General features: G+C 40.0%; 2 protein-coding genes across 13 annotated transcripts in view; one reads left to right on the top strand and one right to left on the bottom strand.

The window, feature by feature from the left end:
* The window catches only part of UBE2E1 (ubiquitin conjugating enzyme E2 E1), an 81,078-nt gene extending 70,101 nt beyond the window's left edge, over positions 1 to 10,977 (top strand). For both annotated transcript variants that reach the window (XM_042903655.1, XM_042903654.1), the window contains 3 exons: positions 7,507 to 7,639; positions 8,697 to 8,844; positions 10,184 to 10,977. In XM_042903655.1, coding sequence (XP_042759589.1) covers positions 7,507 to 7,639; positions 8,697 to 8,844; positions 10,184 to 10,281 — 379 coding nt within the window. In that variant the 3' untranslated portion in view covers positions 10,282 to 10,977. The remainder of the gene's footprint in view (positions 1 to 7,506; positions 7,640 to 8,696; positions 8,845 to 10,183) is intronic.
* NKIRAS1 (NFKB inhibitor interacting Ras like 1) overlaps positions 5,832 to 23,722 on the bottom strand; it is a 45,876-nt gene continuing 27,985 nt past the window's right edge. For 5 of the 11 annotated variants that reach the window (XM_042903642.1, XM_042903641.1, XM_042903645.1 and 2 more), the window contains exons 3-6: positions 23,554 to 23,616; positions 21,143 to 21,384; positions 13,179 to 13,286; positions 7,635 to 8,183 (exon numbers count right to left, since the gene is read on the bottom strand). In XM_042903642.1, coding sequence (XP_042759576.1) covers positions 8,037 to 8,183; positions 13,179 to 13,286; positions 21,143 to 21,384; positions 23,554 to 23,616 — 560 coding nt within the window. In that variant the 3' untranslated portion in view covers positions 7,635 to 8,036. Of the gene's footprint in view, positions 6,561 to 7,634; positions 8,184 to 12,718; positions 13,287 to 21,142; positions 21,385 to 23,553; positions 23,617 to 23,722 lie in introns of those variants that run through there. The other 6 variants (XM_042903650.1, XM_042903652.1, XM_042903647.1 and 3 more) reach the window with 6 other exon arrangements.

The raw sequence follows: 23,722 nt of genomic DNA on the forward strand, positions 1-23,722 counted from the left end.
GATTGAGCCCCACATTGGGCTATGCACTGAGCGTGGAGCCTGCTTGGGATTCTCTCTCCCCACCCCGCCCCTCTCCCCCGCTAGCAGGCTCTCTCTAAAATATATATATTTCATTTTAAAATAACAAAAACAAGGGCGCCTGGGTGGTTCAGTCGATTAAGCGTCCAACCCTTGATTTTGGCTCAGGTCATGATCTCACACTTAGTGGGTTCCAGCATCAGGCTCTGCACAAACAGCACCAAGCCTGCTTGGGATATTCATTCATTCATTCATTCATTCTCTCTCCCTCCCTCCCTCCCTGCCCCTTGCACACGGCACTCACTGGCTCTCTCAAAATAAAGAAACTTAAAAAAAAAAAATAAGCATGTTAACATATTTTTTAATGAAAATAGCTGGTTTTCCAAAACTAAAACACTTAGAAGAGTGGCACTATTTTACATATTTGCAAATTGCTCTAATGTCTGACTTAAGACAGCTGGATTTTCTTATCTGCTTCTGCATTATCTGCTCTCCTATCTCATATAAAACTCAAGAAAACTTCACAGTGCAAATGTGAGAGAAAGAGTTAAAAAGGCAAGTACTGTTTAGAATTATGAAAATAGTTTTGACCTGTGGGCTTGCTGAAAGGGTCTTAGAATTGCTGATCTCACCTTTCCTGGATGTGAATACCAGCTCTAGCACAAAACGTCTTTATCCTCCAAATCCATGTGAGTTCTGTACTGAGGGAAGTTGTAGGGAGCTGAACCTAGGATGAGAGACCCTTGCTTGGGGTGTCTACTCAAATCCCTGGAAGGACGATGCAGCTTGAGGACGAAGAATCTGTAAAATTGCTAGAATTGAGAGATTGGCAGGGAGGTTCCAAGCTGATTGGGCAGTGCAAGAAGGTGTTCTGAGATGCCCTCATAAACAGGTTAACCATATAACATCCAAGTTGGAATATTTTTAGGAGCAAAATGGGGCAGTAAAAAAACCTTAATTTTTTGTATTAAATAAAAGCTTTATCAAATAACAAAATAGGGAATTCGTACCACATATTAAATGACCCCAAAAATCACGGCAGCAAGGTAGTGTAAGCAGCTTTCTCTGCTCTATGGCAAGATGTTGAACCTCTGTTTCTTGTGCATTTACATTTGTCACTTCTCACCTTTCTGCCTAACCACACACACCACCCTCTGCTTGCCTCACCTGCAGTCTGAGATTGGTAGCAGTTGCAGTATGGAGGCTGTGCAGGTGAGTGTGACTAGGAAACCTTCGATGGTCATTTCATGGTCAAAGATACGCTCTAGAATCATCTTAGAATTGAGTTAAAACCTGATAAATTCATTTTTGAGAATTTTGGTATCCCTTAAATAGCTTTCCTTGGGACACTGTTGCTTTTGAGAATCAGCACTAAATGTGTGCAGTGTTTATTTGTTACCACCTGTACCATATTCCCTCCAAAAGTCTACACAAGAGATTGTTTTCCCCCATTACTCGCTTACCACAGTACAACCAACGATCATTCCAATAGAAGAGCTGGTTGTGCTTTGTAGGCCCTGTGAACTGATTAGTGTAAGAACCAGACACTAATAATTGATTTCTATTTACTCATTTAGATACCAGTTTTATATTCACTAATATAAGCATTGTGCTAAAAAATCAGGACTCTACCGCTTGACTCTTAGGCAGATAACCTGCTCTGGATTATTTTAGTGGCAGTAGAGGAGTAATCACCGTAGCCTTACACTTGACTCTATTCCGACCCTGTTTTTCTAACTTCTCTGGGGAAAGAGCAAATTAGAATTGTTCTTAGGGGATGCCTGGGTGGCTCAGTCAGTTAAGCATCCAACTCTTGATCTCAGCTCAGGTCTTAATTCCAGGGTCATGAGTTCAAGCCTCATATTGGGCTCCGTGCTGGGTGTGAAGCCTACTTTAAAAAAAAAAAAAAAGGAATTGTTCTTAAGCTTGTGTAGCTTCTATATAACCTAATATAGGAAAAATAATTTTTGAGACAAAAGAGATACCGATCTCTTACTTCTCTCTAATCATTTCTGTGGGCCTTTCTCTACCCTTCCCTGCCCCTGTTTCTTTTAGGCCCTTGACATTTGACTAGTTTGCATTTCACTTGCTTGGTACCTTACCCCCCACTTGTATATCTTGTATATCAATAGTCCAGAAGTTAAAGTGGGATTCTTAGCTTAGTTACCAAACACTCTCATTACTCAGCCATCCCTCCTTACTAGTAAGGACCCATTGATGTCCAGTTTTCTAGGCCTGCTGTTTCACTATCCCTATTGTTGTCTCTTGAAAGTAGTTTTCATTTTAAAATTGTGTCCTTACTCTGTGCACATCTAATTTTTTTTTTAAAGATGGGATTGTAGATTTCCAGAAGGCTGGATTACTTTCTAAAGCAACAACATATAAGGTAAAACTACAATTGAATGGCTAGCTGAGTAAGAGCTTTTGTGGTGTTTTGTTATTTTTCTTAATTGGAAACACTGTTGTGTAATTCTAAACAGTGGTACATATTTTGGCCAGCTAATTAAATAATGTTAATTACTGGGGCGCCTGAGTGGCTCAGTCGGTTAAGCATCTGACGTTGGCTCAGGTCATGATCTCACGGTTTGCGAGTTTGAGCCCCACGTCAGGCTCTGGGCTGACTGCTCAGAGCCTAGAGCCCGCTTCAGATTCTGTGTGTCTCCTTCTGTCTCCTTCTCCACTGATTGCACTCTGTCTCTCGCATTGTCTCAAAAATAAACATTAAAAACAAATTTAAAAAATAAAAAAAAATACTCCCACATAGTATGGGTAGAAAATTACTGTTCTCTAGAGACTTAAAATCTGATCTAAGAAAGATGATATATCCACATGGCTGTAGCAGTTTGTGTAAAATACTTACAACTATGTTCTTTCTGGTTTGGAACACATTTCAAAAATGCACTCTAGGTCTTCCATAGGCCAAAAATCAGCCTTGTGTTTCTTGAAAAGTTGCATCAAATCCCTTTGAAGGTATATCCCCTTTCTTCTGGAGGAAGACAGCACACACCATTTCCTTAATGTTGTTACAATACGATTTGAGGGGACTTTGTGAGAATGCCACTGTTTGTGAACACGGATCATGTTGTTTTAGGTCTAGAGTGTCTGAGCCAGTTTTCCTCCCATTTGTAGGGAAATGTAACCCCCTAATTTGGGCCCACACTGTTCCCAAGTAACTGTTTAGATACACTGGATACCACTGATGTGAATTCTTATGTAGGCACCAGCTGTTTTGGGGAGTCCTTTAGGTTGGCCCTTGAACTGTAAGTCCTTTCCACAGAATGGTGACCTGAATGGCACCTCCCTAGCAGTACCACCTTGTAGGAGGAGGCCTCTCTTTGTTATTAGAGTGGCTGACTCACTTTTCAGTAGCCATGTCACTTTACCAAGCCATGTAACTAATCTGTTAGTCACCTTACTGAGGTTTTCTGATTTTTCAAGTTGCTCCTGCTACTCGCTTCTAGGTTACAGATGGCTACCGTTTTCTGAAGGGATGGGAGGACAAGAAGCTTTTTACTTTTTATAAAATTTACTCTCTGTGTGCTATGTAGATGTCATGGTGAAGACAGCTTTCGTTCCCTGGAGAGCGTGTCTGTTGGGTGATGATTGTGGGAGAGGAGGATTCCTTCAGGTAGATTGCAGCATTCATACTATTTTCTCATACTCTCTTTGAATTTATTAGCAGAATAAATTAAGAATGGATTTTGAATAGTATGTTGTAGGGAATATAGATTTGATTGTGGATCTCTTCCTATAAGCATTTCCTAAGTTCTCTGGTTATTGTTTTTATAGTCTTAACACAACTAAGCATTACCAGGGTTGATACTTGTATCTTACTGCAAAGAATTATAGGCAGTGAAGGAGAGAGCTAGATAATGTAAATGGTAATTTAAATCTAGAAGTTTAAAGGTAGAGTTGGTGTTCATTTGCCACTTAATGTCTTCTATAGCTAGCTTTGCAAATTCTGATGTATTAGGTGTGGGGGAGAGTCTAAGTCTACTTTTCTAACAAACTTCCAGAGGATGCTGATGTTATTTTTATTCTGTCCAGGGACCATACTTTGAGTAGCAAGAGTATAGAACAGTTAGGGCATATGCAAATGTAACTTTTAATAACAATAACCCTGTATATTGAATGTTTTTTCTGTACCAGGCACAGAGCAGTAAAAGAAAGATAAGAGGATTGGCACTAGATAGAGTCTGACAACAGGGATTCAAACTGTGAAGCTCTCTTACCTTTACTAGCTCAACCTTGGGGTTGAGGGAATTCTTTGGTGTAGAAGGCTGTCTGGTACTTTGGTAATGTTTACTTAGCAGCACTCCTGGCCTCGACCCCCTAGGTACCAGTAGCACACTCCCTCCGAGTTGTGACATCTAAAAATATCTCCAGACATTGCCAAATGTCTCCTTGGGGGACAAAATCATCCTCTATTGAGAACTGCTCTAAGGCTACAATTATAATGTGTGAATTGCGGGGATTTTAGGCTATTAATACACCTTCTATAAGCAACCGGTTTGCTTTATTGTGAAGCTTCTACAAAGACAAGACATGGACTAGCCAATCAACTGTATTTGCCAGTGCTTTATTTTTAGGAAGCATTAGTCATTGTACCGTGGGAAACTATCAGAGATTACTTGGGATTTTTAGGTGGGTAGAATGAGCTTCTAACTGAATTCATCATGAATTCCTACTTTTTTTGAAATATGCTGGCACGTTTGCTAACTGTCCCATTTTCACTTACTTCATGCTGTTGCTATTCAAATGTTTGTAGTGTACTTCTTATCTTTTCATCTTTCCAACCTCTTACTCTCAACGTTTTCCCCTAGGATATGAGAGCAGATAACCAAGGTTTTTAGAATTAAGCCTAAAATAAGACCTGAATTATGGCTTCTGTGTTTGTAAACAAGGGTCATCTCTCCCAATAATAATGTGAAAAACTGATCAGATAGAAATATAATCTTTAAAAGCACTGATTATAATTTCACCTTGCTTCCAGGATGTTCTTTAAAAATTGAAATGCATCTTCAGTTGCTGTTGAAATGGAAGAGCAGTAGTCTATATAGTAAGTTAGTATTGAGGATGGGAATGGGGGAGGACTTAAAAAACATGATTTTAAAACAAAATAAGGGGAGCTTGGGTGGCTCAGTTAGTTAAGCGTCTGACTTGATTTCAGGTCAGGTCATAATTTCATGGTCGTGAGATCGAGCCCCGCCATTAGGCTTTGCCTTCAGTGTGGAGTCTGCTTGGGATTCTGTCCTTGCCCCTTCCCCACTCTCTCTCTCAAAATAAATACACATCAAAGAAAAAAAAATGAAGCTTAAACATTAGCTTATGTGATTGTCTTAAGTCAGTCCAGAGAGCACATCAAATTATACATAAGACTGCTCTAATGACATTTTTTTTCTAATTGGGTTTATTTTTTAAGGTTAAATGGCTTGTATTGATTGATTCCATTTTATGCTGTTCAAATTCTGTTAAATTACCAATTTACTCTTTATAAGGCACAAGAACTATGATCTGTAGCTGCCTTGTCCCATGGTCACTGGAGGGAACATGGGTTTCAAGGATCAAGGGAAAGGCCGGTGGAGATGAGAGTCCTTGTCATTGAGTTACTTACTCAAGGGGTATGGTGCCCATCAGTCAGCAGGCACCTGTACTGTCACAAGAGTGTTATGATTCATGACAATCCCTGCCACTAACGTGAATATGTCTGACGTCAGAAACCATTACAGAAATAAGAAAATACTGTGTCAAGAGTAGAAATGACTATTTTTCTTTTTTTAAAGTAAGCTCTATACCCAATATGGAACTTGAACTCACAACCCTGAGATCAAGGGTCGCAAGCTCTACCGACTGAGCAAGCCAGGCACCCCGATTATATTCCTCAAAATGTTTGCAACAGCTCTATTTATTTTGACTAGAAGGAAAAAAGACTGAATCAAGGGCAGAATTTTTTTTTCTTTTTGCCTCATATAAGAGTTCTGTGTATTATACATTTATTTTGAAAAGTGTTTTTGTTACAAATGAACATTAATTTTCTAACAATCTGAAAGGCATGGTCTCCTTTCACCTTCTCAGTCTCAGCCTCATGCCAAGATTCTAATCACAGTTATGTTGCAACATGTTCAGACAGGGACCTGTATTTTTTGTTTGTTTCCATCTCACCTTAATTTCAACTCCATCTCCCATACTTTCTAATTACTTAAATTGATTAATAATTTAAATCACGTGCCATTCTCAAGGGCAGTTCAACCAGTGTTAGAAACTGAAGTCCTATTTCTTACTGTGGAACTAAATAGTATCTTATAAGGGTGGGGACACAAGGTTGATAAAAGAATATACTGACCTGAGGGTAAAGCTAGTTAGTCATTTTATAGAGAAAAGGTTGGGGTGCTGGAACAGACCTTTCCCTGTACACGTGTCTCACGCATTCTCTGGCTCCCAGTTCTTCACAGTGGCCCTCTGAGAGTTGTAAACCACTCTCTCTACTGTAGGTCTCTCTACCCACCTTCCAGACCAGCAGGTCTAACTTTTCAAGTGAGAACCTGGAAGGGAAAAAAAAGGCAAAGGACTTGCAGGCCCCTGTAATTTTTGTTTCATTCTATGGTTAATATAAAATGCTTATGACAAAAAAGTTACATGAATTCCTCCAGTAACAGCTTTAAAGTAAGTATCTAAGGTGTTTATTAGGCAGCAATGCTTCGTCCTTCCAGTGGATGCTCAGATCCTTCACTAGACCCACCAAGTCCCCTGGTTGAGGACCTAGAGGTTAGGGATCCATACTTGTTTACTCTTCTCCAGGGTTCCTGTTGCATGCTTTACCATTTTATGGTATAAGTAAATATGGGGAAAGGGATAAATTAACATCTCAACTGTAATATTTAGAGAACCTGATTATAGAATTTTATATATTGAAATGCAAATTGAGTAATTTGTCATTGGATACATTGTCATTCTTGTGCTCCTCCCACTCAACATGGTTTATAATGTAAAAAGTACTGCAATCCATCGGACTCCTTTTAGGGTAAGATTATGGAAATAGAGCAAGGAACAAGAACCCCCATCAGTGGGTCAGAAATGAAACTTTGCGCTTAAAATGGTCATCAGAAATTACTAGCTATGAACAAAAACAACTAATATTTCACTAATTTAATTCTGTGTGCTGAAAAGTGTTTCTTTTTAAAGTATCATTTACATTTTTTATGATGTATTGAGGAGAGGGTTGAGAATTGAGGAATTTCTTGTTTATCCACAGCCTAAGTAGGCTTAGAATGGTTTAAACATTCTTTATCATTCCATTTACTTGACCTAAGGCTGATGGGTTTGTTGCAGTCCAGAATCAGACTGTCCGAAAGACACTTCTGTTTGGTGGAGGGAATCCACACATTAAAACAAAAAGGAAGAGAAGAGGTCATCTTTTTTCCTTAAATATCCTCTAAAATTTGGATGGTGCCATACTGTCTGCTTACCTTTTGATGTATTATTTCACAGTGCTGGTCCCAAAGGCGATAACATCTATGAATGGAGATCAACCATTCTAGGGCCTCCAGGATCCGTGTATGAGGGGGGTGTATTCTTCCTTGATATCACTTTTACACCTGAATACCCCTTCAAGCCTCCAAAGGTAAGAATTTCCTGATTTATATTCAAATTTACATATTCCCATGAGAAACTATTGAAGTGTTTAAAATTGAGTTTTAATCACAAAAGATATTTCTGTTGTATCTTAATGAATCTCTAAGTACATTAGGATGGACACAAAACACTGCGCGGGGCGGGGGGTGGGGGGGGCAGCTTCGCCACTTGGCAGAGACCATTTCTAGAAGTATGTGCTTTGTTTTGATGGTGCTTAAAATCCTGCTGTTTATAGTGACATAGCAACTCAGAATTAATCCCGTTTTCCACTCAACAGAAAAGAAGTTACTGTCAAAGTATCCATGTTTCTCGTCACATTCTTAATCTCCAGGCTTCATCTAGGATCCTATCTCCCGTGACACTCTATAATCTATGATTCTCATTTACTAAATGATAATTTTTACTTTGGAATTAGGAAACCAAAAAAAAGCAATCCAGGCTCCCCTGGCTTGTGTTGATTTGTCTACTGCTGTGATCCTTTCCCAATTCTGGCTCCTCACCTGTTGAGACTCCATTATGGTGAATTCTGTGACCTAGGTAGACAGGATATATGCAGGATATAATGTAAAAGTCAGAAAAAGCAGAAGTAAATCTCATCTTCAGTTTTCTTAACAGCCTTTACAGCTAAGAATTTTGTTTGTTCCCACTATGTTGTCCCTCAGTTTGAATTTATTATACAAAGCTTACTTTGAGGCCATGTAGTACTACCAGCTAACACAAGAGGTCAGCAAACAGCTATTTCAAACTTGAAAAGTTAGGAAAATATTTAAAACACTGAAACTGCTAAAGATGAATTTGAAAAATATTGAAATTACCTTTTTGTTGATTAACTTTTGACCTGACTGTGATTGTATCAATGAACACTCTCTAATCTCAGATTTATTCGTCTTTTAATGTATCTTCTCAGCTTTAAACTCTTTATTCGTCTTTTTAAAAACGTCTGTTTCTTTAAAAAATTTTTAATTAGGGCCACTCAACTGAAAAAGTAATTTAGTAAAAATTTTCATTCTTTGCTGTTTAAATTTTAACACGGTTTTATTTTTTAGGTCACATTTCGGACAAGAATCTATCACTGTAATATTAACAGCCAAGGAGTTATTTGCTTGGACATATTAAAAGATAATTGGAGTCCAGCACTAACCATTTCTAAAGTTCTTCTTTCTATCTGCTCCCTTCTTACAGACTGTAATCCTGGTAAGGTTAATAATTTTTTATTGTTTTTCTTCCTCACCTGAAAAATACTTGTTTTTGATAAAGTTTAAAGAGCTTTCAAGGGACAAAAACTGATCTTTTTTCAAAAAATGTTTATTTATTTTTGAGAGAGACAGAGCATGAGCAGGGGAGGGGCAGAGAGAGAGGGAGACACTGAATCCAAAGTAGGCTGTCAGCATATAACCCCATTCGGGGCTCGAACTCACAAACTGTGAGAGCCCAAGCCAAAATCAAAAGCTTAACCTGCTGAGCCACTCAGGCGCCCCTGATTTGTTTTTTCAAAGAAAGTTTTATAATCAAGAGAAGTTCAGTCTAGGGGCGCCTGGGTGGTTCAGTTGGTTAGGCCACTGACTTCAGCTCAGGTCATGATCTCACAGTTTATGAGTTCGAGCCCCACGTCAGGTTCTGTGCTTACAGCTCAGAGCCTGGAGCCTGCTTTGGATTCTGTGTCTCTCCCTCTCTCTGTCCCCTCCCCTGCTCACACTCTGTGCATCTCCTGTCTCTCAATAATAAATAAACGTTAAAAAAAATTAAAAAAAAAAAAAGTTCAGTCTAATAGTGGAAAAGGCAACCCTTCTATGCTGTAGGAATGAGGCATTTTAAAATTAAGATTTATATAAGTTTGCCCTTGGTTTTCACATTTTTCATACAGTTCTCTTAAACTACATACTTTTAAATGTTGAGTCACCTGCCTCACCTCTCCTGTGCCTTTTGGTTCACTGAGTTCACTTGCTCCATAGCTGGTGTTCAATTTTGAAAGTGCTACTTTGCTTAAATAATTCTTATCAGACTGATTTGGGTGGGGGGAGGGGCTTAATTTCCTTTTATTATTAAAGATTCTATTTAGGTTTCAGAGCAACATTACACTTGTTGAGGTCCACGTTGTGACCTGGCAACCTGGTTTTTTCCGGGTAACGTGTTACACTGCAACAGCCCAGAGGACCACAGTATTGCCCTGAAGGAATAGTCATGTGAACACAGCTGGATGTTCGTCTTAGCCTTGAACTTTCCAGTTTTTATTGACATTCCCCTAACACATAAGAGCAAAAGCACTTCCAATTAGGTGGTGGTTATTGGGAGAAAAACACAATGAACTAAGAAGGTAAAGCCACACTGGTACTAAAAGCCTGAGCATTCTGTTTTGTTAAGAAGTCCCCTCCCCCCGCTTCACCCCCACAATAACGGCTTTTAGAAGAAGTACCCAGGATGATGGAATGGCATTTCAAAACTGTATTTGTTTCCAAGCTGTCACTAATTTATTTGCTAAATTTTAAAACTTTCTTTCCCTTTCTCCAAAGTAATCTACATTCTTTTCTTCCAGCTGACCCTTTGGTGGGAAGTATTGCCACTCAGTATATGACCAACAGAGCAGAACATGACAGAATGGCCAGACAGTGGACCAAGAGATACGCTACATAAATTGGGTCTTCACAATTCTTACATTATTTGTCTGTCACAGAGAGAGCTGCTTATGATTTTGAAGGGGTGGGGGAGGGTGGGAGTTGGTAAAGAGTAGGGTATTTCTATAACAGATATTATTCAGTCTTATTTCCTAAGATTTTGTTGTAACTTAAGGTATCTTGCTACAGTAGACAGAATTGGTAATAGCAACTTCTAAAACTGTCATTAGTTCTGCAATATTAGCTGAAATGTAGTACAGAGAATAGACATTTGGGTTCAGTTGCTTGTAGTCTGTAAATTTAAAATAGCTTAATTTTGTACAGGTTATACACATGGCCATTTATGTCAAGTCCTTCCAAGACTACACATTTTTTGTTCAAAAAAATTGGAATTTGTTTTTCCTTCTTGGGAGGGAACATCGATATTTAACAGTTTTTAGAGACTGTCATCTCATATATATAAAATGGATATGTGGCTATAAGACACCATATAGGAAATGAGTAGTTACGTATTTTATTTTATATACCAATCTACTTTATTGTGACAAGATGAGAGGTTTGAATCACGACTTGTGAAAACCTGTAGTAAAATACCTTAAGCTGTTAACTGTAAGGTGTGGAATAGGAGTTGCTCAGTGGATTGGTTATATGTTGTGGACTGCTTAAGTCTGCATTTGTTACTGTGCTAATAAACAATATTAAAACCACCACCTAACACTGCTGTATTCATTTACTTTATCTTGTCTGTCTGTGGTTTGCAGACTTAAGTTTGTTTATCTCGAAGAGGGGTAGGGGTGGGAGAGAGAATCCCAAGCAGGCTCCATGTTGTCAGAGCAGAGCCCAAAGTGGTGCTTGATCTCAAGGACTGTGAGATCATGATTTGAGCCAAGATCAAGAGTCGGACACTTAACCAACGGAGCTACTCAGGCACCCCACGCAGATTCAAGAGCTTTGCTACTAAACAACCTACAAGGAACGCAGACTGCATCATTATCAAGGACCTAGGTTAGGATTGGTATGCTGTCAGCCTTGCGAGATAGATTTTTGCGTGGGCAGGGGGAAGGGGGGTGGTGTTTTAGAAAAGGTTAACTGAACCCCCCCATCTTTTGAAGATGGATCCTCATGGCTAACTTAATGCAGCTCCCTTAGAGGGCAGTTTGGTACCGAAGTGTACATACATCCAGCAGTTGTTTCTCTGCATCTACTGCAGAGAAATGCTATTTTTAAATCACTGTAAAAGTATCCATCTATGTAAAAATACATAGGAAAACGAGAAAATCAGCCTTACTGGGAAAGAAAACAGGCAATGGCTAAACCATTATCTGAATAATTTTTTGGCAAAAAAAAAACAAACACATTTGTGATAAGGAATTTTAACTAGTAGCAACACTAGCTGATTTACAAGTTTTGTATCTTTTATATGCAGTTCTTGGCTTGAACTCACAGAAATGAACCAACTGACTTTAAGTTCACTGAGCCGAGCCTTAGAAGTATTCCACTTAAGAAGTTACAGTTCATGGGTATCTGGCTGGCTGTCAGTAGAGCATGAGACTTGATCTTGGGGTCTTCGGCTTGTGAGTTCAAGCCCCACAGTGGGGATAGAGTTTTTTTGTTTTTTTTTTTTTAAAGTTACAGTTTACTAGATGTGTTAATGCTGAACAGCTTATTTCATATTTTACATTTTTTTTAAGTTTACTTTGAGAGAGAGAAGAACAAGGGAGCATGGGAGGGGCAGAAAGAGAAGGAAAGAGGGAATTCCAAGCAGGCTCTGCGCTGCCAGGGTGGAACCCCATGCAGGGCTTGAACTCAAAAACCATGACATCATGACCTGAGCCAAAATCAAGGGTTGGACCCTCAACCCACTGAACCACTCAGGTGCCCCTCATATTTTACATTGAAATCAAGTAGCTGCTTTCCCAGTCAAAACAATAGCTTGCTTCCTACTTTTAAAATTAGTTACAATATTGCCAACTTGCAAAATACAGTTAGTCCCAGTGCTCGGATATTGCCAGAATTTTCAAAGAATAACACAGCACACATTCAGCTATCTAACCAGAAGACTACCTGCAGTCCAATATTTTTATGATACATTCTATTCCACATGACTAAGTATCCAGAGCATGACTGCAGAAGGGACAGCATTACTTGTGGAAAATGGAAGCTTGAGTGTCCTTAAGTGCTTATTAGCAGTTTTCTAAAGAAAGCAAACACTTTAAACATACTTACACCACCCCCTACCTCAAGTCATGCTAAACATATAATTTGAACAAAGCTAAATCACAGGTAGGTTTTGTTACAGTTAGCAAGGTCTCCACAAGATAAAATTTAGTTTAACACCCAAGTTTACTGTTTGATCTAAAAATGTCATTTTATGTTTCTAGACATTAGAAGATTAATGACCTTAAAAACAAAGTTCTGTTTGAGCTAAGAAGTGTGCATAAAGTTACACAGAAAAATGGCTTCTGAAACAAGTTAGGGGTAGCGGAGCTACTCCTATCTGCATACTACCCAAACTTTATTTTTCTACTGTTTTGACAAGTGCAACAAAAATATAAATACAAAGGTGCTAATTTCAGGGACAAGTTTCAAGCAATGACAATGCAAATATTTCCTATCAGACAATAAACTTAGCCCAAATGATTTAATTGTAACCTAAAGTGCATTAAATTAATTCCTTAAAGGTTGCCTAAGAGCCAAAGGTAGATGCAAATGGCCTATTTTAAATATGTTCACAAACACTTAAAGGCAATCACTATCCAACAGTTGTAGCATTATTGATTTTTAGTTCTCAGAGCTAGAGTTCCCTTTGTTTTTCCTCCCAGGCAAAGGAAAGCTTGATTTGCTCTGGGGCTGGGAAAGTTTGCTGGCTAACAGAGTGAATGGTTCAATCAGAGTTTTCCGATCCGTAACCGTTACCTCCCACAGTCGCACTTTCTCACTTCTTGCCCATTGCTGTGCCACCTCAGCATCTACTTGTCTCTGCTCAGAAAGGTCGATTTTGTTTCCTAACACAACAATCGCTACCTGAAAGGAAAATATTAAGATTACACTTTGCCAACATGCGTTGCCAGACAAAAGAGAGAAATCAAGAAAACTCAAAACATCCTCAGATGTGACTTGAATCAAGTTAGTCAGGTATTAACCTCACTCTGCCTTAATGCATTTTGGTTAAAAACGCAGATGCTCTACAGCCTGCCAACTACGAAACATTTTAAAGGAACAGTGGGTGGAAGTTACTCAAGTCAGGTATGAATGGAAGCTAGACTTGAAGATATTACTATCTAAACTCCAGGGGCACCTCGGGGGATCAGTCCGTTGAGTGTCTGACTTCAGCTCAGGTCATGATCTCACAGTTGGTGAGTTCGAGCCCCTCATCGGGCTCTCTGCTGTCCATGTAGAGCCCACTTCGGATCCTCTGACCTCTCTCTCTGCCCCTCACCCATGTTGTCTCTCTCCCTCTCTCAAAAGTAAACATTAAAAATAAATTTTAAAAATACAGGTAATAATTTGAAATGTGTCTGCATTTCAGTGGTTATACCTGCTGTTTAGGAAATCAGCATTACATGTTTTAAAAACTACGGACTCTTGGAGCTGTGAGAGTTCACCCCTAGAACCTAAATTCCATGAGAACAGGAACTGTTATTCTGTTCACATTATTTCTGATCTTAGACAAGTGCCTGATGCAAGCACTAAATAATCTTGAATATATGGACCAATGGGAGCATTTTACACTAAATGTAAGGCAATCAATCATGCACTTAAGCTTTAAATGCTTAATGCACACCATGCAATTTCAGACCACCAGTACACAGCAGTCGCAAGGCAGTCAAAGCACAGTGGGGAGGGGAAGGGAGATAATATCCAATTTTCAGACCCTTGACTGTAAAGACAATAAAACAAGATAATGAAAGGTAGAAGAGGAGCAGTAAGAATTGTTAGAGAAGGTACCTCTAAGGAACAGCTTTGAACTAGGACATTTAAGCCACTGCTGTGTTTCTGCCTCAAAGCTGAGTGGGCTCCCTGCGCTCCAGTTAGACTATGCCTTCCTCGTAGGATGGAACAGCAGGCCCTAGAGCTTCGGGGTTTTGGCAAGTCTCCTACTCCTTCATTTCTCAACAGGATCTGTCCCTTCAGGCCCTCCTGTCATTCTTCATCACCCAGATTTTCATCTTCACATGTATCTCCTAGTCTGATCTCCCATCTCCCTCTCCTGTCCAGTTGTAGAAACTTGCATGTCGCCCCGGATTTTAACGAAGTCTCCTTCCTCCATTCCCATCTCTGCTTTCAATGTTCCCGTCACCCTGCCTACTTGAAACAGTACTCTCACCACCGCGGGGGGCACAGGGGATGTAAAGGGTATCCTCCTTATCCCTCACTGCTGTCTCCAATAATGTCCTTCCCAAAGAACCCTGAAAGTGAAGGCTGGTGTTATTAGTCTGTACTATCGACTGCCTGTTTCCCACCCCCACCTTGTTGCTACTCATTACAGAAATGGCCCACTGTCACTCCCACACTACTTTTATCGTAATTCCTAGTGACTCACTAGCCACATGGATGACCCTTCCAGTAACCTTCTCTTTCCATTCCTTGACTTCTCCAAATAGCCTAACCATCCTCCTGACTTTGGCCATCCACTCCTCTACACATCCTAGCTCTTGCCATTATAATCACTCCCCTTCGTGGTCTTTAATTCCAGGAATCCCAATCCCACTCTACCTTTCTAGTTCGTGCCTTACACCCTAAACTGCAACAATCCTAAACACCAGAAGGATCTACAGTCCACTGGCTCTCCTACCTTTATCACTGTTCTTCAACCCTTCTGTCCTCAGTTCCCGGCCCAGCTTACATCATCATCCCATTGTATTCTCTTGGTCACCAACCCCCCATCCTAAATGTAACTTTTTTAAAAAAGTTTTTTTTTTTTTTAATGTTTATTTATTTTTGAGAGAAACAGAGAGAGAAGGGGAGGGGCAGAGAAAAAGGGAGACAGAGCATGAGCAGGGGAGGGGCAGAGAGAGGGGGAGACACAGAATCCAAAACAGGCTCCAGGCTCTGAACTGTCAGCACAGACCCCAATGCGAGGCTCAAACTCACAAGCCATGAGATCATGACCTGAGCCGAAGTCGGATGCTCAACCAACTGAGCTAACCAGATGCCCCTAAATGTAACTCTTAACTGAACCGTGCCTATACCACTTACTGAACATGGAGAGAAAAAGCAGCTCTGCTGACTGGTCCCAATTCATAACCACTGACTTTAAGTGAGCTAGTGTTCTCTAGTAAATAGATTAATATTCCATCCATATATTCTGTAACTAGACAACAGCTCCTACCTTGGCTCTCTTTTCCAACCTCCAACATCTCTGCCTTCCCACACCTTACTCTCAGCTGATGTCTATACTATTTTAGTAAGAAGATAGAAGCAATTAAAGGAACCTTCACTTGCATCCACCAACACATCTAATAACCTACCATCTAGACTCCATCCTCTTTACCCTGGACAAGATGTCACTACAGCAATTAACCCCCTCTCCTATATCATCCATTTTCTCCTCTCTATTGAAGCATTCCATTGGCATATGAACACTAGCTCTCATCTGGGGAGGGGGGAAAAAGCCCTCTTTTACACATCCTTCTCCAGCTCCTCTGTTCCCCTTTGTAGGACAATATATTTACCCTTGACTAAAAATTCTCAAAGAGCTATCTTTGCTGTGCCCAGTTCTTATATCCAGTCCAATCAAACTTCATCTGTTTTGCTGTAACTGTTAAGACGTCCCAAGTTAACTAAAGGCTGGCCACTTCTGTGTCTTCAGCTTTTCTGACCTATCTGCACCATGACATAGTTTGATCACTCCCTACTTTTTGTTTAATTTATTTTGTTTACTACTTATTTTGAGAGAGGGAGAGCATGAACTGGGGAGGGGCAGAGAGACAGAGACAGAATCACAAGCAGAGTCCCAAGCAGGCTCTGCGCTGTCAGTGCAGAGCCTGAAGCAGGGCCTGAACTCCTGACGATGAGTTCATGACCTGAGCCGAGATCAAGAGTTGGGACACTTAACTGACTGAGACACCCAGGCAACCCTCCCTACTTTTTAAAGTGCTGACTTTCCCTTGCCTTCTGAGACATCATATCTCTTGGTTTTTCTATCTCACTGGCCACTTCTTAGGCTCCTTTGTTGGTTTCTTCTCAACTCTCCAACTGGTAACTGTTTTAAGTGCTCCAGAACAATTCCATTTCACAAAACTTGCTTCTCACCTTGTCCCCTATGTCGTCTACTGTCAACACAGCAGCCAAAGTGAATATTTTAAAACAAGTCAAAAGATGCTTAGCCTTCCTTATTCATATTAAGGAAAATGAAATAAAGTACCATCTTCACCCAGAAGTTTTTTTTTTAAGTTTATTTATTTTGAGAGAGAGAAAGAGAGAGCAAATATCCCAAGCAGGATCTGCACTATCAGTGGCACAGGGCTCAAACTCATGAACTGTGAGATCATGACTTGAGCTGAAATCAAGAGTTAGATGCTTAACTGACTAAGCCACCCAGTGCCTCTCACCCAGAAGATTCACAGGATCCACAAGCACACACTGTTGTCAAGACTGCAAAACCGGCATTTTGATACCATTGATATGGAAAGTAATTTAGCAATGTATCTTTTGATTCAAGAGCTCCATTTCAGCTGATCTTACAGCTATACCCTAAAGCATACAAACTAATAAACGTGAGACATTGTTCACTGTACCATAGTTCATAATAGCAAATGATTATAAAATAGCCCCAAGTGTCCACCAATTTGGAACTGGTTAAATAAGTATGATCTATCACACAATGAGTATCCATCAGTTTAAAAAAAAAAAAAAGGAATCTTGAGTACTGATATGGAAAGGACTCCAAGATACATTACATGAAAAATGCAAGGTGCAGAACATTATGCTATCTTTGGTGTAAGAAGGTCGGGGAGGGAATTATATGTATATTCCTATTTACTTGTATTTACATAAAGAAACGTTGAGGGGCACCTGGGTGGCTCAGTGGGTTAAGCATCCGACTTCAGCTCAGGTCTGCTCTCGTGGTCTGTGAGTTTAAGCCCTGCATGAGGCTCTGTGCTGACAACTCAGAGCCTGGAGCCTGCTTCAGATTTGTGTCTCCCCCTCTCTCTCTCTGTCCCTCCCCCGCTCACACTCTGTTTCTCTCTCTCTCAAAAATAAACAATGAAACATTAAAAAAAGAAAGAAAAAAGAAATGCTAGAATAAAGCCCCAAAACAAGTGGTAAAATATTTAAAAAGCATACTTGAGGGATGCCTGGCTGGCTCAGTGGAGCATGCGACTCTTGATCTCGGGGTCATGAGTTCAAGCCACACATTGGGCATAGAGTTTACAATGAATGAATGAATGAATGAATGAATGAATGAAGAGAATGCTTGAGATAAAGGAACTTGATGATTGAGGACAGAAGTGGGAAACTAGAGCTCACAATGGCCCTTTTTATAGATCATTTTTATTTCTGAACCATGAGCAAACGTGACCTATTCAATTTTTTAAATCAAACATGAAAATAAATAAATGCAACCTAAGCGAGATAGGTCTTTCCTTTGCTCAAAACCAATGGCTTGTGATGCTAAGTGTTGCCCTCATCTCCTCCCATACTCCTCCTAGCCCACTCTGGCCTCACAGCTGTTCCTGAACATGACATGCAAACTTCTCCAGACCCTAGCCCCAGCTAGTGCCTCCACCTGGAGCACGCCTCCTCCAGATGGGCTTGGCTTCCTCTCTCACTTCCTTCAAATCTCTGCTAAAAGTCACCTTATCAGGGAGGCCTTCCCAGATCACCTTACAGAAAATAGTACCCCTTGGGGCGCCTGGGTGGCTCAGTCGGTTAAGCGTCCGACTTCGGCTCAGGTCATGATCTCGCGGTCCGTGAGTTCGAGCCCCGCGTCGGCTCTGTGCTGACAGCTCAGAGCCTGGAGGCTGTTTCAGATTCTGTGTCTCCCTCTCTCTCTGACCCTCCCCCGTTCATGCTCTGTCTCTCTCTGTCTCAAAAATAAATAAACGTTAAAAAAAAAAAAAAAAAGAAAATAGTACCCTTGCATCCCGCTCTACTTTACTTTTCTACACAGCATCACTCTTCATAATATATATTCACTCACTGTCTTTCTCTCTCCCACTCCCAAATCAGAAGGTTTATGGGAACAGGAACTCTATTTTGCTGCCTATTGTATTCCCTGCGCCTTACCTAAAACAATGCCAGGCACACAGTAGTTGTTCAATAAGCATTCACTGAATGAATGTCTTTTAAGTTTATTTATTTATTTGAGACAGAGGTAGTGCCAGTGGGGGAGGGACAGAGAGAGAGGAAGACAGAGAATCCCAGGCAGGCTCACACTGTCAGCCAGCGCAGAGGCCAAAAGGCAGGGGGCTCAAACTCACAAAACCCTGAGATCACGACCTGAGCTGAAACCAAGAGTCAGATCTTTAACCGATTGTACCACGCAGGTGCCCCTGTATGTGTTTCTTAAAGCTCCCTAACAACCATCTGAGAAAGGTACTATTATTATCCCTATTTTATGGTTAAGGAAACTGAGGCAGTAAGTTGAGAAGCAGAGCCAAGATTCAAGTATCAAATAGGAGTGCACATTGAGCCACTCTTTCAACTTTCGGAGGGCAGGGAGGAGAATATGAAGGATACCGCAGAAAAAATAACAGAATTTATCTGTTTAGCTGGGAAAAATGGGAAACAGGTGTGAGGACAGCATTCATTAGATGCCTCTATGTCTTTTGAAAACTGAACCTAGTGATTATGATCTATTCACAAAGCAAATAAGTATTCAAAACAATGAAATATCAACCCAGGTGTCCTTCAACAAGTGAATGGTTAAACAAACTCTGGTACATAAACACCCTGGAACATCACTCAGCAATAAGAAGGAATGAACTACTTACTGATACATGCAATAACTTGGACGACCCTCCAAGAGAACTATGCTGAGTGAAAAAGGCTGATACCAAAAAGTTACATACATATCATTCCATCTATGTTAACACTCTTAAAATGACAAGGTTATAGAAATGGAAAACAGATTAGTCAGGGATTAAGAGGGGGTGGGGATGGGAAGAAAGTGGGTGTGACAAAAAAGGATAACAGGAGGGATCCTTGCAGTGATGCAAATGTTCTGTATCTTGACTGCATAAACGGTAACTAGTTTTTGGGAATGCAAGCTGGTGCAGCCACTCGGAAAATAGTACGGAGGTTCCTCAAAAAACTAAAAGTAGAACTACCCTACGACCCAGCAATTGCACTACCAGGTATTTATCCAAGGGATACAGGTGTGCTGTTTCGAAGGGACACATGCACCCCCATGTTTATAGCAGCACTATCAACAATACCCAAAGTATGGAAAGAGCCCATATGTCCGTCGACAGATGAATGGATAAAGGTGTGGTATATATATATACACAATGGAGTATTACTCAGCAATCAAAAAGAATGAAATCTTGCCATTTGCAACTACGTGGATGGAACTGGAGGGTATTATGCTAAGTGCAAACAGAGAAAGACAAAAATCGTATGACTTCACTCATATGAAGGCTTTAAGAGACAAAACAGATGAACATAAGGGAAGGGAAACAAAAATAATATAAAAACAGGGAGGGGAACAAAACAGAAGAGACTCGTAAATAGGAGAACAAACAGAGGGCTACTGGAGGGGGTGTGGGAGGGGGGATGGGCTAAATGGGTAAGGGGCACTAAGGAATCTACTCCTGAAATCACTGTTGCACTATATGCTAACTAATTTGAATGTAAATTTTAAAAAATAAATAAATGAAATTAAAATTAAATAAATAAATAAATAAATGCTAACTCGTTTTATACAACGTTAGCATTAGGGGAACTGTGTAAGGGATCTCTATAATTTTGGGGTTTTTTTGTTTTCAATTTTTTTTTAATGTGTATTTATTTTTGAGAGAGAGAGCACAAACGGGGGAGAGGCAGAGAGACAGAGAGGGAGACACAGAATCTGAAGGAGGCTCTAGGCTCTGAGTTGTCAGCACAGAGCTTGACATGGGGCTCGAACTCACAGACCACGATCATGACCTGAGCTGAAGTTGGATGCTCAGCTAACTAAGCCACCCAGATGCCCTGGATCTCTATTATTTCTTAAAATTTCTAGGTTAAGAACATCTAGCCAGTGCTGCTAACATTATATGGTTCCTTAGATGATAAGGAGTCAGCTAAGTGAAGATATGGAGAAAAATCTACCTGCAGATAAGAGTTCCAGGGAGGGGAACCAGCAACTGATTAACAAGGACTTAACAGAGAAACAAAATCATCATGTGGAAAAAAACAAAAAGTAGACCAGTGTCCCCAGAGTGCAGTAACAGGAACAAAATGATAAAGATGCAAAGGATACACGTAAGCCAGACCTTGGTAAGGATCTTACTCTAAACGGTAAATGAGTAGAATCCAATCTTTTTTTTCCATTTCTTTCTTCTTCCCTTTTTTTTTTTTTTGGTTTTTTTTTAGTGTTTTTTTTTTTCTTTTTGTAAGGCGGAAAACAAGAATCCTATTTAGCCAATGAGACAGAGAGAGCCCTAGGAAACAGTGATTCCAAACAATATGAAGTGAACTGTGTAGTACTTGAGATATAGTGTCACTAAAATTCAGCCTGCACACAGTAACATGCAAAAGCAGAAAGTTAAATGCAGGTCCTGAATGAACTCATTTAATCCCGTATTTTCTGGGCCAAGAAAAAATATTATGACAATTACACATACTATGAATACAATTTTATACTATTAAAATATTTTAACTGCCCAAATGTCCAAGCTACAATTTAAATAGTATTGCAATTCATAGTTAACATTTTTAACAAAACTACTTACCTCTTTTTTGTCTTTAAACTTATCAATTTCTTTCTTCAGAAGCTCCACTCTTTGAAAGGATTCAAGGTTATTCACACTGTACACAAGAACAAAGCCATCAGCAAATGAAAAATAATGCTTTGGTAGCTCCACACCTTCCTGTAAGCCTCTGGTATCATAAAGATGTAACTGTTCCTTTACTCCCCGATCCGTTTCCACTGAAGCCATATATACATCTTCCATTGTTTCACAATCTTCCATTCCTAGGATTAAAAAGAAATCACTCTTTTATTGAACCATTATACTGTACACCTGAAATTAACAAGACATTAAGTCCAATATACCTCAATAAAGAAAAAATTATTCTTTTTGGAGAACTCAGTACCAATTGTTGGGTATTTTCTTATACTTTTATTAGTTGGCTTTCTAGAAGTTTCCCTATTTACTATATGTAAGAATCATATTTCCATTTACTAACTTCTTTAAAAGTAAAAGGTAGTTGTTATACTGAATGGACAAAGAGGTATTGAAAAATATTTCTTCTGTATAGAAATATAAGTAGAAATAAAAATTTGGCAATGACATTATTCTATATTTTAATTTTTTTAATTTAAATTTATTTTTTTAATTATTTTTTTTTTAATTTACATCCAAATTAGCATATAGTGTGACAATGATTTCAGGAGTAGATTCCTTAGTGTCCCTTACCCATTTAGCCCAACCCCCCTCCCACACCCCCACCAGTAACCATTTGTTCTCCTATTTATGAGTCTCTTCTGTTTTGTTCCCCTCCCTGTTTTTATATTATTTTTGTTTCCCTTCCCTTATGTCCATCTGTTTTGTCTCTTAAAGTCCTCATATCAGTCAAGTCATATGCCTTTTGTCTTTCTCCAATTTCACTTAGCGTAATACCCTCCAGTTCCATCCATGTAGTTGCAAATGGCAACATTTCATTCTTTTTGATTGCCGAGTAATACTCCATGTATATATATACCACACCTTCTTTATCCATTCATCCATCGATGGACATTGGGCTCTTTCCATACTTTGGCTATTGCTGATAGTGCTGCTATAAACATGGGGGTGTATGTGTCCCTTTGAAACAGCACACCTGTATCCCTTGGATAAATACCTGGTAGTGCAATTGCTGGGTCGTAGGGTAGTTCTATTTTTAGTTTTTTGAGGAACCTCCATACTGTTTTCCAGAGTGGCTGCACCAGCTAGCATTCCCATATATTTATTTTTAACTTTTATTTATTTTAGAGAAAGAGAATGTGGCGGGGGGGGGAGGGAGAGAGAGAGAGAGAGAATATCCCAAGCAGACTCCACACTCAGTATGGAGCCTGATGTGGAGCTCAATTCCACAACCCTGGGATCATGACCTGAGCCAAAATCAAGAGTTGGATGCTCAACAGACTGAACCACCCAGGTGCCCCACAATTATGTACTTTTTTCTTTTTAATGTTTATTTATTTTTGAGAGAGAGACAGAGCACAAACAGGGGAGGGGCAGAGAAAGAGGAGACATAGAATCTGAAGCAGGCTCCAGGCTCCAAGCTGTCAGCACAGAGCCTGACGCAGGGATCAAACCCACAAACCTCGAGATTATGACCTGAGCCAAAGTCGGATGCTTAACCAACTGAAACACCCAGGTGCCCCCACAATTACATATTTTTAAAAACTAACTGTTGGGGCGCCTGGGTGGCTCAGTCGGTTAAGTGGCCGACTTCGGCTCAGGTCATGATCTCGCAGTTTGTGAGTTGGAACCCCGCGTCGGGCTCTGTGCTGACAGCTCAGAGCCTGGAGCCTGTTTCAGATTCTGTGTCTCCCTCTCTCTGACCCTCCCCCATTCATGCTCTGTCTCTCTCTGTCTCAAAAATAAAAAAATAAAGTAACTGTTACCAAAGAACTTAGTACCAAAATTGGAGAATTTAAATGATGATTTTATTTATTTAAAAAAAATTTTTTTTAATGTTTATTTTTGAGAGCAAGAGAGACAAAGCATGAGCAGGGACAGAGAGAGAGAGGGAGACACAGAATCTGAAGCAGGCTCCAGGCTCTGAGCCATTAGCACGGAGCCTGACTCGGGGCTCAAACTCATGAACTGCAAGATCATGACCTAAGCTAAAGTCAGTTGCTTAACCGACTGAGCCACCCAGGTGCCCCTAAATGCTGATTTTAAAAATAGCTTGAACAACTAAGTAGCTCCATTTTCTTCCCCATCAGAGCCAAAGACTGGACCTGGGGTAACTGTGCTGCCTTTTTTCTGTAAAACTTCCAGTATTTCCAGGGTCTGTTTAAGGGACTCAAAAATTGACATGTCCAGTCTAGGCCTGAGCACCAGGCTTTAGTTCCCAAATACGGAGTGGGCATTTATATGTGAATGTTATGCAAGTACTTCAAACTAACAAAACTTATCTTTCCTCCCCATACCTGTTCCTCCTCCTTGCTTTCTTCCCTTGATCCCATCCACCTGGGCAGTCTTCAGAGTTCTCACTGACCAAGGAAAGTGGGTGAAAGTTATTAAAAAAAAATTAGCCACTCTCTGCCTAAACACCTGCTTAATCGGTTGCCTCCTTCATTCCCATTGGTTTATCTTTAT

Source organism: Panthera leo, chromosome C2 (assembly GCF_018350215.1).
Source record: "Panthera leo isolate Ple1 chromosome C2, P.leo_Ple1_pat1.1, whole genome shotgun sequence".
NCBI classification, from domain to species: domain Eukaryota; kingdom Metazoa; phylum Chordata; class Mammalia; order Carnivora; family Felidae; genus Panthera; species Panthera leo.